General features: G+C 59.8%; 6 protein-coding genes across 6 annotated transcripts; 4 read left to right on the plus strand and 2 right to left on the minus strand.

The window, feature by feature from the left end:
- Positions 1-1,877: 1,877 nt before the first annotated feature.
- SLS55_007567 (uncharacterized protein) lies at positions 1,878-2,492 on the minus strand (the record flags this gene model as incomplete). The annotated part of the gene is made up of 2 exons (XM_066778983.1): positions 1,878-2,404; positions 2,489-2,492. The coding sequence occupies 2 exons, from the start codon at positions 2,490-2,492 to the stop codon at positions 1,878-1,880; spliced, it is 531 nt and encodes a 176-aa protein (XP_066631420.1).
- A 3,135-nt stretch (positions 2,493-5,627) lies between these two features.
- SLS55_007568 (uncharacterized protein) lies at positions 5,628-7,906 on the minus strand (the record flags this gene model as incomplete). The annotated part of the gene is made up of 2 exons (XM_066778984.1): positions 5,628-7,881; positions 7,902-7,906. The coding sequence occupies 2 exons, from the start codon at positions 7,904-7,906 to the stop codon at positions 5,628-5,630; spliced, it is 2,259 nt and encodes a 752-aa protein (XP_066631421.1).
- A 3,828-nt stretch (positions 7,907-11,734) lies between these two features.
- On the plus strand, positions 11,735-13,709 carry UME6 (DNA-binding transcriptional regulator ume6; the record flags this gene model as incomplete). Its single annotated transcript, XM_066778985.1, has 2 exons — positions 11,735-11,804; positions 11,857-13,709. 2 exons carry the CDS (start codon positions 11,735-11,737, stop codon positions 13,707-13,709), a joined length of 1,923 nt encoding a protein of 640 aa, XP_066631422.1.
- Positions 13,710-14,933: 1,224 nt separating this feature from the next.
- Positions 14,934-16,036, plus strand: SLS55_007570 (uncharacterized protein; the record flags this gene model as incomplete). Its single annotated transcript, XM_066778986.1, is given in 2 exon segments — positions 14,934-14,938; positions 14,953-16,036. The coding sequence occupies 2 exon segments, from the start codon at positions 14,934-14,936 to the stop codon at positions 16,034-16,036; spliced, it is 1,089 nt and encodes a 362-aa protein (XP_066631423.1).
- Positions 16,037-16,410: 374 nt separating this feature from the next.
- On the plus strand, positions 16,411-16,871 carry SLS55_007571 (uncharacterized protein; the record flags this gene model as incomplete). Its single annotated transcript, XM_066778987.1, has 2 exons — positions 16,411-16,476; positions 16,548-16,871. 2 exons carry the CDS (start codon positions 16,411-16,413, stop codon positions 16,869-16,871), a joined length of 390 nt encoding a protein of 129 aa, XP_066631424.1.
- Positions 16,872-17,394: 523 nt separating this feature from the next.
- On the plus strand, positions 17,395-18,609 carry SLS55_007572 (uncharacterized protein; the record flags this gene model as incomplete). Its single annotated transcript, XM_066778988.1, has 2 exons — positions 17,395-17,402; positions 17,523-18,609. 2 exons carry the CDS (start codon positions 17,395-17,397, stop codon positions 18,607-18,609), a joined length of 1,095 nt encoding a protein of 364 aa, XP_066631425.1.
- Between the last annotated feature and the right edge of the window lie 125 nt (positions 18,610-18,734).

An 18,734-nucleotide genomic window follows, 5' to 3' on the forward strand; every position in this document is an offset into this window, starting at 1 on the left:
CATCACTTCTGTGACGTCGGTCTCGCTGGCGCGCTGCAACGTCAGCAACAGCGACTCCAGCTCGCTCTTTTCGCGCTCGAGGTGCTCGACATTTTCGCGGAGATAAGTCAGCCGGCGCTGCTCGTCGGTCATGTCGTACTGGCACTGGCCATCTCGACCACGACACTGCGAGCAGGCGGGCCGCTTGCCGTCACACTGGCCGGGACGTAGCTGTCAGCTCACGGCAGGCAGAAAGGAGAGCCGGAGGCAAACCTTAGTTTTCCGTCTCCGGCATGGTAGGCAAGCAACTATGGTGATACGGCCTCTCTTCGCGTACGTCGGCTTGCTGGGCGGCGGCGGCGGCGGCGGCGGCGAAGGCTCAGGAGGAGACAAGCGGAACGGCTGTTGGCTGCCTCGGTGCAACGGCGGAAAGGGGAGAATTGGTCTGCTCATGGCGGCGCAATGACATTGAAAAGCGTGGTGGGAGAGCGGCGCCCTCGCGGAAGCACGCTGTGGTCGCGAAGCGGAGAGGCGGAGGTGGAGACGAAGGCAAAGGCCGAGGCGGAGGCAATGGGCGGAGTGCCTCGAGGGCAGCGCGCGCACGAGGAGCAGCGGAGGAGGGGCTCGCGCAGGACGAGCGCGAGCAAGAGCAGCGAGCAGAGCAGTGGTTCACAATGCGACTGCAGGGTGGTGGGTGGGCAGTGTCGGAATCGAGTCCGACTCCGTTGCAGCAGGGCCGGCCAATCAGCGGCGGAGCTCAGTGGCCGGAGATGGCAGAGCCGCTCGCAGCAGGCGTCACGGCCGCGCTTCTCCACACGACGGAGACCCGCCGTCAGCGCAGCCCGAGCCCGTCTCAAGCACTGCAGGCCGGACGGGGGTCGCGAGCACTATCTGCCGCTGGCTGGGAGGGCTAAGCTGGAGAGCTGGGGGAGCAGGGCGGATGCCGCTTGCCGATTGCCGCATCCGTCATCAACGCTCGCGTGGTGGCGACTCGGCCACGTCTAGCCGGCGTCGCGACACTTGCACGCACTGCCGGCACGAGCGCGGTGTCAGCAGACCGTGGCCCGGGATCTGCGCATGCGCATGTTGCAGTGGCGGACATATCGATGACATGCCCAAGCGCCGCCGGGTTGCGGATCAATTGACGGCCCGGGAAGCGCACACATAAAACGCCCGCCGGCCTTGCATCCTCTTTCTCTCCTCCGATCAAAAACCAACAGAGCCAGCCACGACCACCGCTTTTACTCCTCCACAGCGGGCGTGTTGCCAGTTGCCTTCGCGGCAGCGTGGCTCTGGAGAACAACAATCCTGGATAGGAAGCTTTCTTCTCGTCGGGTCGTCTTAACTGATGGCGATGGGTTGAGAGCGTCGATGATGGGAGACATGCCGATTGAATTGTTTGATATGTCTTTGGCATGGTGTTCGCAACGCGCCATGCCTGTAGCGTCGTGCGTTGGCGTGGCTCCCGAGGTCCGGAGCGCTTGCCTTGCATATGCACGCTGCCGAAGATGGACTCGCTACCTTGTTTCCATATGCACGCAGCTAGTCTGACGAGCAAGAGAAAAAAAAGCCCCCGTCCGGTTGCCAGGTCGTATCCCATCCCCGGGTCGTTGGCGGGACTTGAGCATCCGCCCAGAGCAACCCAAGCAGCTTCACATCGTGCTATGCTCGTCCTCGTCGTCAATCTTTGCTTCGTCGCTAGCGCTTCCCTCCCCAACCTCCTCGTCCACGTCTCTGTCATCGTCGCCGTTCCCCGGAGCACCGTTGGCCGACTCATAATCCTGTTGGACGCGGGCGTTCTTGGGGTTCAGCGGAGACTCGCGCCACTGTATGTTGTGTTAGGCGGTGTCGAGAACAGAGACTGCGGCGAGAGATTGCCTACCAACTTGCCCAATGCCTTACGCTGCTTCTTCTTCGGGCTGTTGGCCACCTCCTTTCCGTGCGCTCTGACTTGACATGCCATCAGTGTCCATCTGCTGCCGCGACTTCGATCGGGAATGCTCACAGAACTTATGCATGAGAACAGCGTGGTGCTCGGCGTCGCTGCTATCTTCCGGGGCCAAAGCGGGTGTTTGCTTGACTATCTTCACAATGGGCGAGGCGGGCTGATACTCGCGCCTCATGGAACGGCGCGAGCTTTTCTTCGGAATGACGCTGGGCGCATTCACTGGAGTAGGCTCTGCACGTTGCTTGCGCGGGCGGCCTGGACTCAGCTTGGCCGGGCTCTTTGGCGGACGACCAGCGCAGCGCTTGGTGGTAGCAAGAACGGTTCTGGTGACACGGCCACTGGCGGTGCGCCTTTGGCCAGCCGCGGTAGAGTTGCCGACCTTGGGCGCAGTCGACGCACCGCGTTTCTTGTTGCGGCGCGTCTCTGGTTGCACCTGATCAGCCGAGGCCAAGCCATCCAGGTCGTGTGGACTCACCTCTGTAGTCGATCTTGTCGAGGCCGCGTAGCTCTGGCAGTACGTATCAATGGTGCCACAGCATCTGGGGACAGGGGGTGTCTCACTCATCTTGACGGGCTTAGCTTGGGTCTCGTTGTGGCCGACGGTGGTGGTTGGATGTGGAAGGCGCACAGTGCAACACCTCAATGTGATAGACTGCACTTCCATGGACGGACTGGCGGGCTGGTGGATGACGCACTTCAAATGCACCGTGCAACGACTGTCGACGGTGGATGGAAGTGACGCCGTGAGCCAGAGGCCGGAAGGTTCGCATCCGCAGACACTTACATGCGTCTTGTTTTACTTTCTTGAGTCTCCATAACGTACTGACTCACTTGCGCGATATTGCCGCCACTGGCCTTGGAACAGGTAGGTATGTGGCCCCATTCAATCGCGACTCCCGCTGAGAACCTCTCTTCTCCGCCGCTCTGACTCTACTACATGACACAGTCAATTGCAGAAAATATAAGTCATTCTACGTGGGCAGTAGAATCAAATGCCCCTATGTGAATGCACGTTTCCTAGGCCCTCTCACGTGAGCAGTTGGAGAAAACATCTGGATGTGAACGTCAACGCTAAACCCGGACGTATGCACCCCGAAAATAGAATTCAAATCCACCTCTGATGACGGGCGACCTCCAGGGGATATCTTTCTTATCTGAACCTCCTCGTTGCTATAGCCCACCTGATAGAAATCGAATTGTCCGAGATCCGATTCTTACCTAGGGTCGGTGTGTATTTCACTTTCGCGTGGGAACTAATGTCGTCGAAGGGATTGTATCGCCTGAATTCTCAACCAACGTATGTTGGCTACAAGTGTACGGTGGTAGCGGGTTGCATACTCATTTTCTTTCGTGCTCGGCAAAGAACATTAGGCTTCTCTGCGGGCAGACGGAGCAGATATTGGCATCCAAACACCGACTTCAGCGGCCTAATTTGATTCGGAGTTGTCTGATCAGTTTGGCAGGCTTGGCAAGTTATACTGTTTGGCTCGCAACTGTGCCACGGATTGCACGGGAGCTAAACGACCTTTGAAAGCATGGACAGAAACGGTGGGTGCGGCTCTTGGGTTCATGCACAGCATAATTCGTCCATTGACGCGATGATACATATGAAATCCGGGGCGAGATGCAATGTTTGATTGCGGGCTGTAATGCCGTTTGTTGCAAGCAGTGGTATCGATGGTTACGGTAGAGGGTGATGTGCTGTGGGATAGCATCGAGTTGCGACACTATCAGTAGCGGAGCATTGCCACAAGGAACAAGTCGCGTCTCAGACTTCCACCTAAACGGTCGAGCAGTGCTTTAGTCGAAGTGGAAGGATTTAACATAAACATCCTGAGTCCTTCAGAACAAGTCCCTGAATCACAACACGGACTGATCAAGCGACGAAGGTGAACCCTGTCCGACCAACATCTCCACCCCTTGTACATACACAGTGTCCTCTGCCGCATCTACCGCCAGCTCCGCTATCAAACTTGGCGGCAGGGGTTGCACTATGTCTCCACTTTCATCCTTCCCGGGCATCCGCCACTCTGTACGCTTATTCTAACTGCTCTAAGCCCAGCTCGACCATGAAGCTCGGGCAGCAGCAACCCCACCCAGCATGGTGAAGAAATCGGGTGCAAGGATGGTGAATCTCGGATCGGAGCGCCCGAAACCCTGGCAACAGGGAAGCGAAGGTGGGGCGCCCGCAATTGGTTCGGCTGATTCAACACTCACTGTTGCTAAAGATGCGCGGCCCCCTTTGGACAGAAGCAACCAGGCTCGAGGGCAGGCCACTGGTTGGTTAGTCCCGCCTTAAGCCGTAAGTTGTGTTACTGAGCCATCGTGGGCAGCGCTGTTGACGGGATATTGTTATCTGATCACATCTTCTCTTCTCGAATCCCGGGCTGTTGCCCTTGGCAGTGGAGAAACGGAAGCCGAACGAGTATCTAGACCCTGCATAGACGGATGAATTCCAGAGACAAGGCCTCCTCCCTGCGGACGTAATGGGCGCGGTTGCTCCTCGGTTGCGAACAGCATGACAAATACATCAATATACGCGCTGGAGAGACTGGTCAAAGTGCTGATCACTGCTCAACCATCAAGCCACAACCTAGAAGGCCCAACCAATTAGTGAGGCCAGACGGGGCCGCCACAGCCCCTGCACAAATTTCAACAGCCTTAACACATCAACCGCCGGGGGGAATTTGGTGCCATTCTGTCCACCTTGGGAAGTGACTCGTGAATACCAGCCAAAAATCGGGCCTTCTCAAGGGCACGCTGGTCCCTGCTATTGTATGTACTGTCTTTCTTCCTTTTTTCTTTTTTCTTCTGAGGGCGTCCACGCGGAGAGTAGAAGTAATATCACCCAGCCCGCCCTGAAAATGCCAACCACAAGCTCAAGCGGCACCTTCCTGTACCAAATGCCGTTGAAGCTTTATTCGTGATACGCAAAAGCAACCTAAAACGTCGAGTGGAGGCGGAAGCAAAGCTTTCTGGCGCATTAGTCCATTCAGTATGGAGTAAGTAGCAAGGAGAGTAACGCAGTGGCTCTAATATCCCCGACTCGTGCACGGTAGAGTGAAGACCAAAACTACGTAGGGCCTGTACGAAAACGGTGTATGCCTGATTTTCTAGTTTGCTTCCATTTATTTCCCCCAGCTACCTGCGCTAAGTACCGCCCAATGCACTACCTACAAAATGCTCGCCAGTGCAGCGGAGAAATCATTGATGTCCTCACCTCCTTGTTTTTATCTAACAAATGACGAAAGGATCAGACCAGTCTTAGCCAAAAAGAAAAACGATAAAATTGGCGAGGGGGATGTGCATGTACAGAAGCGGAGGTGGACAGGGGAAAAGGGCATGTCATCGCTGAAAAGCACTAAGGGGGATCCCGAGATCGAAATTCCGGTCTTTGTTGGGCGTGAAGAGAGTCGTAACGGGTCGTGGCACTCATCGAACTGTGTGAAAGCCAAACAGAACGCGTAAAGGGTATATAGCCGACCAGCAGAGACAAATCTGCTTGAAAACACAGGTAAAGAAAACATGAAAGAGAAAGGGTGTTGAGAAGAAAGTGCGAGATTAGCCGACACGGAGAGCACGAAGATAGAGCGATTGAGAAAAACGGAGTAGGGAGCAACACAAGAACGAGATAGGATAGGTCCGGAGAAAGCAAAGGTGGGAAAAAAGTGGCGTTAATGGATGAGACAGTGGCGGGCGCTTAGATGGCGTTACCATTGACCTCGACCTCATAACCATCGCCCTTGGCTTTCAACGCCTTGGCGAGCATCAGCTCACGCATCCAGTCGATGCGTTCGTCGCGCGACTTAACCGCAAAGTGGTGGGTCTTGCCGTGGGCGACTGCCTTCTTGACAACGCGCTTCTCTGCCTCTGGCGGGCCGGTCGGCACAAGCTGGAAAGTGAAGGCAGAATCTGGGGGCCCGCTGCCTTCGCCTTCCTTCTTGCTGGCCAGCTTGAGGCCTCTGAGTTTGGCTGCAAGCTTGTTGGACGCAAGCGAGCTGCATGCGACGGCATACTGGTGCACGTCAATGGTGTCAAGCGCCATGGCCTCAGGCACCTCGGAGGCATGCATGGCGAGTTGTGTGCCGGTCAGACGGAAGTGTTGGTCTTGCCACTCGTGCCGCAAAAGGCGAGTTCGGCGCTTCTTCATCCAACCATGGTGGTTGACGCCTGCGTATTGAGGGTGTGCGTGAGCGTGCTGCGCCTCGTAACGTGCCAGCAAGTGTTGCTTCAAGTCGTCCGATGCATCGGACGACGCTGCAGAGTGCTTCGCCCGCTGACGATCGTGCAGCGCGCGAGACGCATCGGCACTGCCTCGCAAAGTCGTCGCCGAGTACTCCGGATCGGAGGAAGGACTGAACACTTCGCCCTCATGCACGGGCGGCAACGCGAACGACGGCCGCTGCCAATCAGCGGCGCGTGACAAGTTGCTGGTGCGCTGGATGGGATCGCGATACTGCATACTCGGGGGCACCGACTGGCTCGCGTCGCGGGACACAGGACCCAGACTCACGTGCGTAACCGGCACATCCATCTCAGATGCAGGAGTGCCGAAGCGGTAGAGGCCCGGCGAGGCATTGGACGCGCGGCAGGGCGACATGGTGGTGGCATACTCTGGCGGGTGCACCTGCTGGGGCGCGTAGTAGGGTTGTGCGGAATTGGAACGCGGAATCCGCAGCTTGGGGAGACTTCTCAAGTTGTTGTGCGCGGGCTGGGTGTCTTGGGGCGGCTGGAGTGGGGGGAACATTTCTAAGGGAGGAGTGGTAGAACGCTCCTCCTCGAAGGGAGACTGCTGCGTCTGCGGCGGTTCCACATGTTGCAGGTTTAGGAACTGCTTGACGTTCTCTTGGGGATCACGCAGCTCCAGGTTGCGCAGAGACTCTTCGGTGGGCTGGACGAAGTCAGGCATCTGCCCAGGCCCGAGAAGATCAGACGAGGCGACGACCGAGGGCAGCGCATCCGAAGTCGGGCGGTACACATTCTCGACGACCTTGTTAGCAGCGGCAGCATTTCCTGGGTCTCCTGCCATGAAGATGTGGCCGCCCTTTTCCGGCGAGATGGGGAAGCCGTGCTCGTGCTGCAGTCGCTGGTATAGACGCTGCTGTTTCCGCCACTTGTGACAGCGCTCGCCCTTGGCACACCTGTGGGGTTTTGGCAGCAACTGTTCGATGGCTACGATGGAGACAGACTCAGCCGGAGTGATGATGTCGTCGCCATGCCTGTGCCTGCGGCCTCGCCTTTTGCGGTGGCCGCCCGGCGACATGGCGCCGTCGTTGACATCGTCGCAGTCGCCGCGCTGGTGGCGCGACTTTGAGCGCTCGCGGGTGCGTGACTTGGTGCGGGTGCGCGAGGGCTCACGGGTACTGCGCGAGGCGGGGAGGCCGGTCGGCGGGCGGCTGATGTCTTGAAAGGGGGTGGGGACGGGGCTGGCTCGGCCGTCGTTGCCCCTGAGTGCGTCGATGTGGTTCCACAACTGATGCCTCTTGCCGAACGAGGAAATCTCCAGCTCCTTTAGGTCCTCGAACTGCATGTCGAGAAGCACAGCGCCAGTGATGTCGTGCTTCTCGAACTTCTCGAGGATGGCCTCTTCGAAGCCCATGCTCGCCATCCACGCTGCGACCTGTTGCGCGGACCAGAAACGCACATCGGCAGCATCCTCGTCGTCGTCGTCGTCATCGTCTTCTTCTTCTTCTTCGTGGTCAGAGTAGCTGTGCGGGTCGTAGGCGTGCTGGAAGGGCACCGGAGTGGGCTCGTCGCGGAAGGCGGTCTCGGCTCGCAAGGCGGTTTCGGCTCTGGGCGGCGTGTGTCTCGGCAGCAACGGCGACATCTGTAGTGCGTACTCGTAGTTGAATTCGGCAGACGATAGGGAGGAGCGGAAAAGATGGGGACCTCGGGGTCCATCCACGGGCTTCAGCTCCTGCATCTGCTGCTGCAGGTCGAACTGGAAATGCCGGCTCGAGTGCGGCGTGGGCACTTCATCGTAGGTTGATATTGTCGTCTGGCTCTTTCTGCTGTCGTTCTGCGCCACTCGGGTCAGGCACAAGCCCGGGGCCTGGGGTGGCGGGAAAGACTTACGGACTCGAAGCTGAACTTGGGCGACTGCGCGTCCTCCTCGAACTCGCTCGACTCGTCCTCGAAGTCGGTATCGAAGATCTCGGTGGCCTCGGAGACGGGCCGCGGCTTGTCGGAGCGCACGGCGAAGAAGGGTTGCATCTTGCCGCGCTGGAACATCTCCACGCCCGGGGGTAGAGGCGTCATGGGAGTTTGTGCCGCCTGCAGCAGGGCGCGGTCAGGGAGAGCAACAGAGCGTGGGCCCAGAGGACGTACCATTATGACGGAGGCACGCTCGACAGCAGCTGAGAGGAAGCTGGGAGCTGGCTACGTGGACCGGTGGGTTACTCGGGAGCAGGACTTTTCTTCGAGCGCAGATCTACATGGGTCACGGCAAAGGCGCTGGCAAGACGGAAACACGTATACGGACCCTGCGGGCGGTGGGAGCCATCGCGGGCTTTAGTATGTCAAACGGTTTCGGGCGTGCTCTGGATGAGACGCCGGGCTCTCCAATTGCGGGCGCGCAGCAGATGCGGTGTGGTCGCAGCAGAGCACATCGCGCGGGCCAGCACGGAAAGCCTTCTGCCCGGCCAATCCGCACCGCCGCCGCGTGCTGCGCGCGTTGACTGGGCTCTCCCGCCGGCGCTTAAATAGGGCAGCACAAGCAAGATCCCCGCTGCGTCCGCTGATTCGCCCGCCCCTGCGAGGCTGGCGCGCCTCACGCCCCAAAACGGGGCATTTTGCGGCGTATCAGTAGCGGAGTCACGCCAGGGATCCTCGCAAAGGCCCGTCTCGCTTCGGCACGACAGGCGCGGGAGCGACGAGGAGCGTGCGAGGCGTGCAGCGTGGCTGCCATGGTCTTCCCGTTTCCTGCCAGCTGCTCCTGTGTCACTACATGTACATGCGCATGCGACGCGCGATCCATGGATGCTGGAACATTGGAACTCGTGTGCGACTCGTGCTCGGACGGCGCGGGCTAGGGGCGGGCGGCGGGCTGGCGGGGCCAAGGGACTGCGCGACGGGCGCGGCGCGAGGAGATCAACGGCCGCGGAGTCTGGTGGCTCGCGAGCTTGCGTGACCTGGGATCTTGGGCGGCGGGCCGCCCGCGGATGGCCAGCAGCCGGTCTGACCGCGCGCCGCCGGAGCCGCACCGGCCTGGTGTTGCGGCGCCACGCATGGCAGCAAAAAATTCGCCAGAGCTGCCAGACCGCAAAAGGGGCGACGGGGCGGGTGGAGGCGTAGGGCAGCAATGGCGCAGCAGGGTGTTGCGTTGCGGCTGCTAGGCCAGAGAAGCGACGTGCCTGCGTCATGGCGGAAGCATCTTCCCCGAGCCGACGCGACGCGACGCGACGGGACTCGACTCGACTCGACTCGACCCGTCCCGTCCTCAGGCCTCGGACGCACGCTGTGCGGATGCGTGTCGGTGCATGCCCGCTGCTGCTGCCCGCACCAATATTGTGTCGACGGCCTCAATCAAACACCAATTTCCACCGCGACCGCATCCTGCGTGCGACGTCCGCCTGTGACGACGCCGCCAGAGTGCCGGGCCCAGACCGCTCCTTCACGTTGCACCGCCCAAGCACCGAAGCCGATGGCGGTGACCAGGCGAGCGGCCAACCAGTCTGCGAACGCCTCCTCCATCTTCTCACATGACTGCACGCGCTATGCGGCCCAGTCCACTTCTATCCACTCGGTGCGACCAAGACAGTAAAAATCTGTCCGGCGGGGCGTCCATCGCGAGGATTGCCACCGGCTCCGCTCATGCCAGGACGACGCCTGCACCGGGCGACGGGTACGACGCTCTGCGTGCTCCACCTTGATGAATCTCTGCTGTGTATCGTCGCCTCGCCGTCCGCTTCCGTGCGCATGCTTTGATCGTGCAGCCACGCAGCTCTGCGCTGGGAGCAAAAGCAGCGTTCGCCCGGAGATTGGGCTGGCGAGGGATCCCATGCTCGGTGCCAGCACACCCCGCCATTCGCGTCCTCCATTCGCCATCATCGCTCCACCTCTTCAATGCCGTCTCCGAGAATCGCCCCGCGACGCTCTCAACAATGAGGCTGGGCCAGCAGGATTTTGGCCAGATAGCCACCGGTGCCGCGACAAGAGCGCCCGCCGCACCGCTCAGGCAATGAGTCGATGGCCGTCTCCAATTTACCAGCGTCACGGGAGCCTCGAGTCAGGTGGGTACGTCTCTCTCAGCTCGCATTCGCCGAGCGAGGTCAGCCGGGCATATTAGGAAATCTTGTCGGCAGCCAATCAGCCGCTGTTGCCAGAGGGTGCGCGGCGCGGGCTAATTATGGCGGTTGCGGGCGCCTAATTAGCCCGCAATTCTGCGCCCGATTGAGACATTTAGCTGTCTTTATTTTCGTCGGCCAGCGTGGGTGGGCCCTGGTCCCTGCCAGCTCAATCTCTGTCCTTGCACCCCACACCCGTTGGGCTGCGCGATTGGCAGAGACGGCAGCGCCCGAGGCGCACGGTTCCCAGTCTAAACTAGCGGAGCAAGAGCTTGTCATGCACCACGCACCACCATCACATCGCGCTGCAGCCAACGATTGCCGGGATTGCCACGGTCTTCCAGCCGACGACGCCTGTCATGGCTGGGAAACCTCGCCAGGTCTTGCCGGATCCAACCCCACGGCCGATGTCGTTGCACGGTTGCACCAATCTGGTCTTGTACGCCTTCCAAGCCCAACCTCCTTCCTCAACGGCTCCAGACGCGCTCCGCTGTCTTGGACGGCCCGGATGCTGTGACCGCGCGAACTCGGTCGGTCTGGCTCGAGAGCGCCGGACGGCGACTCGGTCACACGGCTCAGGCCACCCTAGCGTCTCACGGAGCAGACGGCCTTCCTTCTTCGGCCGCTGACATTCCCGCGCCGTGGTACAGCACGCAGTGACAGCAGCGGCGTCATCGGCAGCCGGATTGGCAATATTCATGCGTTGTGATCGCCATTGATCATCTCGAGTAACGGGCGGCCCGCAAAGCCCTCAGCGCAAGCTGCAAGTATTCCCCTGATGCATCCTGCTGCCGGCAGCCACTCAAGCGAAGCCAAGAAAGTAAGATCACTATCACGACATTTTTTTCCCGCAAAGGCCCCAAAAGGGAGCCCTGGATCGAGGGCTTGCCGGGCTAATCCCTATGCCGTTTCTCCTCCGCACCCTGCTGTGGCGGATCTGCCCAGGGAAGATAGCCCGTCGATAGCTGTCCGCCCGCCCAGCGTGTACCCCTCTTTGGAGCTTGGGCCGCATGCCGGCCTGCCGCGGCGGCTCTCAAAAATAGCGTGCCTTCGTGCATGTGGCCCGGGCGGGGTGACGAGCAACCAATCGACCGTTTACCACCAATCGCTGATGCCTGCACCCCTCCACCGTGGCACTCGGGCTTGCTTTCCCAGCCTCCGGAGCAAGCCCGCTGCAGGCCTCTAAGAATAGATGTGGAGCTATTAGCTGTCTTTCTCTCCCAAGAAGAAACATATAAGGTACTCCCCCTCACCGTCCTGGGAAAGGCAGCAGCACCGGTCTGAATAATTTGCCCTCTTTTTGTTTCTTACCTCCCGTCCAAAGTCCGCAGGTCAGACTTTGGTTTTCAATCATTAATCTAATAGTGTTCCGCTTGATCCTCACAGTCCCTTACGGATCCCTCCCGTCGTGCATTAGCGGCATTGCGCGTTGCATTGTTTTATCGGCTTCTTATAAACACCGTCCCAGTACTTCCCGATGTCGTCTGCCACGTCGGCATCCGTCCAAAAATCCTCGACCAGCATGGTGGGCACCAACATGGCCGCGAGTGCGAAGCAGTCTTCGACCAAGATGCACAGGAGATCGCGCACCGGTAAGTCGCTCGCAAAGTCGCGTCGCCACGTCTGGAGCTGACCATGGTCTAGGCTGTTTCACATGCCGTCTGCGGAGGAAGAAGTGTGATGAGGGGAAGCCGGGCTGCAAGGCCTGCAGGCACCTCGGCCTCCAGTGCGAATACAAGAGACCCATGTGGTGGAGCAACAACGAGCACCGCCGCGCCCACAAGGAAAAGATCAAAAACATCATCAAGCGCACCAAGCTCAACGAGAAGTCATCGCAAGCCGCCTCGCTGCACCCCAACACCCCTCCGAGCCTCTGCCACTCTCTCCCGACCTCTGACGCCTACTCCGACGGCCACTCCAAGACTCGCGCAGCATCCATCGACTCGCAATTTTCCGGCGACTTCAACCATGTTTCGCCGCCCCACATTTACTCTGTCGGGATGCCGCAGCCCATGTACGACTCGTACGCTCAATTTCAGCACTTCCCCCCGTACGAGGTGGATATCAAGACCGAGCGCCAGATGTTCGTGAATGACATCCCGACGCGGAGAGACTCCACCATCTCCACCTTTAGCACCTTCCAGCCGCCCGCACTCAATGGCCTGCCGGCCTGCCCGGAAAACTGGATCCAGCAGGATTTCTTCGAGCAAAAGGAGGAGTTCACCGAGGAGCCTCTCGATTTCAATTTTTTCGACTTCCCGCACGGACCGTTTACTCCTTCGCACCAGGCCACCATCCAGGTCGAGGAGGGTGACCAGCACTTGCTCAACCATTTCATTGACAATGTGCTTCGCCTGATCTTCCCCATCTTGGAAGTCAACCAGCACGGTTCTGCGCGCTCGGATGTTGTTCTTCCCGCGCTCGAGTCCAACAAGTGCTACCTGCACTGCTGCCTCAGCATCGCTGCACAGCACTTGAAAAACTCCGAGCACCTCGAGGGCGAGCAGATTGACAATGACATTGTGCGTCACCGGTACCAGACCATTTCGGAGCTGTGTGAGGCCCTCGGCAGGGACACCGACCACATGCAAATCCTCGAGGCGGCACTCGCCATGATTTTCTTCCAGTGCGCTGTGGGCCGTCCCGACGACACGCTTCCCGACATTCCGTGGCACTCGCACTTCCAGGCCGCCCAGAGCCTGATCGAGAAGCTCGAGCTTCCTCAGCACCTGCTCGCTCTTAACGGCAACCCCCACGCGCAGCCGCCCTTCAACATGACTCTTGCCTCCTGGATTGACATCCTGGGCGCAACCATGCTTGGCAGGTCCCCGCTCTTCGCGCACTGCTACCGCGAAAAGATGCTGGCTAGCTCACCGACCGGACTCGCCGAGCTCATGGGCTGCGACGATCAGATTATGTATTTGATATCCGAGATTGCATGCCTTGAAGCGGTGAAGATGGAGAACATGGATGATGTCACGCTGTGCGCACACATCAAGCTGCTCGGTGACCAGATCAACCTGACTGAGCAGTCGTCGGGTCCCCTGGCCAACTGTTACTCGTCGACGGGGGCCATCCGCCCGAAGCAGCTAAAGTCGAACATGACGACGGTCTTCCGCATTGCCGCTCGCATCTATCTGTGCAGCCTGGTGCCCGACTTTGATCGGCAGTCCCCTACGAGCGTCGGCCTGGTGGACCAGCTGACCGAGGCGATGAGCTTCATTCCCGCGGGACCCGAAGGCTTCGACCGCTCTTTGGTCTGGCCGCTCCTCGTCGCGGGGTCTTACTCGCTCGAGGGATCGGCATTCCGATCCATGTTCGCAGAGCGCGCCGCTCTTATGGGAGAAACGGCCGAGGTCGGCTCTTTTGGCCGCATTAGGGAGCTCCTGAAGGATGTCTGGGTCATCAATGACGACAGCCTCTTGAGGGGGGACAAGCGGAGCGTCCACTGGCGGGACGTGATGCACCAGAAGGGCTGGGACTTCTTGTTGATCTAGAAGCCTTCCCTCCGGTGCATCCTGGTCTGATTGTTGCCCCTCCCCCCAAAAAAACACCACCACGGAAGTACATACTACGACGAGACGGCCGATATACCCAACGATACCCGCAACCAGACACTGCAGGATCAACGACACATACACACCCACACACACACACCCACACACACCTTTATCTTCTTCTGCACATATTTCTTGTCACTGTTGTTTTATACCCACCATTTAATCTCTCTTGCATCATTTAGACAGTTAGCATGCATCGTCTGGCTTACGGCGTTCAGGAGAACAGGGCATTGCCGGATGACTTAATGAGTTCGCATGCATGTTCAGAGCATTGTCTGCGCTTAGCTTCGTGCGCTAAGCACTTGGGGGTTCAGGCGTCAATTTCTCAGGTTGCTGCCGATAGGGGTTGGGAGATTGGGGTTGGGGCAGCGGTACGACGAGCCATCTCAGGGGGTGTAACATAGAGAGAGCATAGGTATAGCAATCCACGCTTCAAGTGAGGTCTTCTCCGAATGAAGGGGGCTCCGCTGATCGCTATTAAGATGCGGGGCCAAAGAGCGCAGCGTGACGGGCGGCAGTGAAATGGGAGTTAGGGGTTGTGTCTTCCGCCGGGAAGGTGGGAAAGGCGGCAGCGGCGCGCTGATTGGGCCGGCTGTTTGGTTCGACGCATCTGCAGCCGTCGCCGGCAGCAGTGGAGCCATCGGGCCGGCTTCTCGTGCAGGTGGTGGCGCGCTTCGAGACTGCCAACCCACGGCGCTGCCCACGGCGCGCTTGAGATTGGAGGTGCGGCGGGCGACGGCGATATAAAATTTGCCCAATCTCGACTCGTTACAGCGTCGCTGGTGCTCGGCCGGCTGACTACGCATGAGCGGCACGGGCCAAGCATAAGACGGAGCATTGCCAAAAATAGAAATCCACCAAGAAATCAGACGGGCACTGTTGCTTCGGCGAGAGAGATGGCACGGCTTGTTCGCGCCTAGTATACTCCAGAGCCCGCGGTCTCACCTTCCGTCCGAGTCGCCCTTCTCTGCAGCGCCCCTTGGGATTGGGAATACCACCAGCCACTGCCTCTCCGTCCACGCATAGGCCCAGACCAGACCGAGCACCACTCCGCACCGCTCCGCCCGCGCTGCGTCTCCGGCTTCGCAATGGCGCAAGCGTCGCCCACCCCGCCGCCCTTCGACCCCGTCGACACGTCGGCCGCCGACGGCAGCTTCAAGGATGAGGTCGAGTCGCCGAGTCTGTCCAACTCGAACGCGCTGGTGCGCTTCGAGTTCGAGGCCGGCCACGGCCAGGAGGGCACCAAGATCGTCATGGTCGAGTGGGAGGACGACGAGACGACACGCCGCCACCGCGGCGATTGGCACATCTCGTGGGAGGGCAAGAGCACCGTGCTGCCCGCCGACGACCAGACAAGCAACGACATCAACCGCCTGTACTTCCTGCTGCCGCCCGGCGTGCCCGTCCCGCCCGCCGTCACCCTCACCCACCGCCCCGCCGACGCCTCCAAGCCCGCCGTCACCTGGCGCACCAACTCGCTGCCCGCCATCTTCCCCCCGGAGCTGGGCGCCACCGCGCGGCAGGCGGGCAAGAAGGGCGTGCTGCACACCATCTGGGCGAAGCGCCGGCTGCAGGCGCTGCAGAAGGAGATCGACGCCGAGGCGCGCACCAACGTCGAGGGCATCGCCTTCGTCATGGCCATGCAGGAGAAGGAGTGGATCGAGCAGAACTTTGGCGTGGCGTCGCGGCCCAGCATCAGCCTGCCCAAGAACGACCACCCGGCCAGCCCAAGCAGCCCGCGGTCCCCCGGAGGCGGCCGCCTGATGGACAAGCTCAAGGGACTGAAGATCGGCACGAGCCAGAAGGACCTGAGCGCGCGCGAGGGCAGCAGTGCCAGGAACGAGGGCCCGGCGCCCGCTGGCCCGCTGTCACCCGAGTCGTCGGACGTGGCCGTGTCGTCGTTCGCCGCGTTCAAGGAAAACCCAGCTGTGCTAGCCGCAAAATCGGCGCAAGCACCGCAGCAGCAACCGCAGCAAGATCAGCAGGCGCAGGACGCGCAGCTGGCGCCGCGGAGGGTGGCAGCAGCGGTGCCTCCACCGGAAATCCTTGCGCAGCAACAGCAGCAGGCGGCAGGCATGGGTTCGCTGAACGCGTTTGCTGGAGGGTTCGCGCCGGTGGCAGCACAAACGGCGGAGGACGACGAGCATGAAGATGACTTGTTCGCGTTGCCCATCAGCCCGCGCAGCCCGGACATGTCCAAGAGCCCATTCTCATTCGCAACAAGCGATACGTTGAAGTATGCGAAAGACCAGAAGGCCTCGTGACGCAGCGGAACGAGGGAAACGTGATGATTGGAGGGGCAGGCGTCTGGAGCGCACTGGCGGGTAGCTACATATACCATTCTCAGGACGGTGTCGATGTCCACGTAGGCTTCAAATGGATACCTTTTTTCGTTCTCTCGGCGGACCGGTGCACTCCAAAGGGTGCACGGAGCTGGAGCTTGCGGCGGCCTGGGCCCCGCGAGTCCGTGCGGCTCTGCTGCAACTTCGAGCTTTGCCGTCATCTTCGAGCCGCCCCGTCCAACGCCCGACATCACCCTCGCACCCGCCCACCCCTCAGCACCCGCGCCCTCACCCGCCACGTCCTTGCACCCTTCCACCGCGCGCCGTAATCGACGCCCTGCGCACTTCCGGACGCCATGGCGGACCTGAACTTCCTTGACGGCGAAGAATACGCCGAGCTCAAGAAGTTGAATCTTGAAGTCGTAAGTCCCCCCACGCGCCCGCATCGCGCTGGAAGGCGGCGGTGAGCTAATTTCGATGCTGGATCCTGCAGTTCGACAACTGTGATGACTTCGAGACATGGGAGAAGCTCGTCCGCACCGCCGAGAGCCTCGAGGGCGGCCTGAACCGCAACTCGAGCCCCAGCTCCATCGCCGCAACCCGCGCCATCTACGACCGCTTCCTAGCTCGCTTCCCGCTATTCTTTGGATACTGGAAGAAATACGCTGACCTGGAGTTCTCGATTGCCGGCACCGAGGCCGCGGAGATGGTCTACGAACGCGGCGTCGCCAGCATTGCCAGCTCCGTCGACCTGTGGGCCAACTACTGCGGCTTCAAGGTCGAGACCAATCACGATTCCGATGTGATTCGAGAGTAAGTATCAGCGGCTGGCGTTTCCTTCCCCATACTCAACATTCAGCTCCCGCGGCCGTCTCGCCGGCCTTGTGCCGACTGCCGACCTCCGGTCATCCTCCCATTCCTCCTCGGCCTGGGCGTAGCTTGGAGCTTGGTGAGACCTTAGTGCCAATCTCGACGACTGTGTTGCGACCTCTCACGCTGTGTCTTCAGACGCTTTCCTTGTCTTGTCTTTGGAACTGCCGCGAGTGGCAGCTGAGCAGAAGCATTCCCTCCACCGATCTCGCATGAATTTGGATCACCCTAACCATGCTCTCGAAAACCCACTTGAACTTGTTTGCTGCCCTACCCACTCCGTCTCCCCCTACGTATCTTCGGCGCGGAGCAAGCTGACCGGCTCTTCCAGGCTCTTCGAGCGCGGCGCCGCCTGCGTCGGCCTGGACTTCCTGGCCCACCCCTTCTGGGACAAATATTTGGAGTTTGAAGAGCGCTTGGAGTCCGTCGACAAGATCTTCGCTATCCTCCAACGCATCATCGCCATTCCCATGCACCAGTACGCCCGGTACTTTGAGCGCTTCCGCCAGCTTGCCCAGACCCGCCCAATCACTGAACTTGTCCCTGCCGACATGCTCAACCAGTTCCGCAATGAGCTCATGGTGGATCCGGCCTCGAGTGCCAAGACCGAGATCGAAATTGAGCGTGACCTGCGCGCCCGTATCGACGCCCATCACCTGGAGACCTTCCACAAGACCCAGACGGAAACGACCAAGCGCTGGACCTACGAGCAGGAGATCAAGCGCCCGTACTTCCATGTCACCGAGCTTGATGAGTCTCAGTTGGTCAATTGGGACAAGTACTTGGACTTTGAGGAGGCTGAGGGTGGCTTTGAGCGGACCCAGTTTTTGTACGAAAGGTGCCTTGTCACATGTGCGTACGAAGACAGGTTTTGGCTTCGCTACGCCCGTTGGATGAACAAGCAGGAAGGCCACGAGGAGGAGTCGCGCAACATCTACATGCGTGCCAGTTGTTTGTACGTCCCTATTGCTCGCCCGACTGTCCGGCTTCACTATGCCCTGTTCGAGGAAATGACCGGACGGGTCGACATTGCGCACGCCATCCATGAGGCAATCCTGTTCAACCTTCCAGGCCACGTTGAGACCGTCGTATCTTGGGCCAACCTGGCCAAGAGGCAAGATGGTGTCGATGCTGCCATCAAGGTCTACCGTGAGCAGGTCGAATCACCGGAGGCCAGCAACAGTGCCAAGGGCGCACTTGTCGCCAAATGGGCCGGGCTGCTTTTAAAGTCTAAGGGCGATGTGGCAGGCGCGCGCCAACTTTTCCAGAGCAATGCCCAGGCTTACCCTGGTGTCCGTGAGTTCTGGGAGGACTATCTCAAGTTCGAGATGGCGCAGCCGACCACCGATGCGACGCAGAAGGAGCAGACCGAAACGATCAGACAGGTTCACAATATGATTGCCCAGAAGAGCAAATTGTCACAAGAGGAGGTTAGGCAGCTCACCTACGACTTCATGATCTACCTTATGGAGAATGGCGATAGGGACATGGCCAAGGAGTTCTTCCGCTTGGATCAAGTTGCCGAGGGCGCTGAAGCATCGCCTTCGGGAAACGTTGCTCATGCTACAGCGGTCACGAAGGAGGGCGGTGTTCCAGAGCTCATGGGTGTCTTCGGCAAGCAACAACAGTCGACCCTTAACAGCTTGGTGAGATCCGACAATGGACCCAGGGCTACGAACCACTGAAAAATCTAACAGCCTGCAGGCACTCCGATAGTCGATGGTCTCTACTCCTTCTAACATCGGCTACCGCAGCCTTCGCGACCTTTTCATCCTCAAGTTTTCCCCAGGCGTATTTCCTTTTTTCCTAC

This window comes from Diplodia seriata, assembly GCF_021436955.1.
Source record: "Diplodia seriata strain FDS-637 chromosome Unknown scaffold_7, whole genome shotgun sequence".
NCBI lineage: Eukaryota > Fungi > Ascomycota > Dothideomycetes > Botryosphaeriales > Botryosphaeriaceae > Diplodia > Diplodia seriata.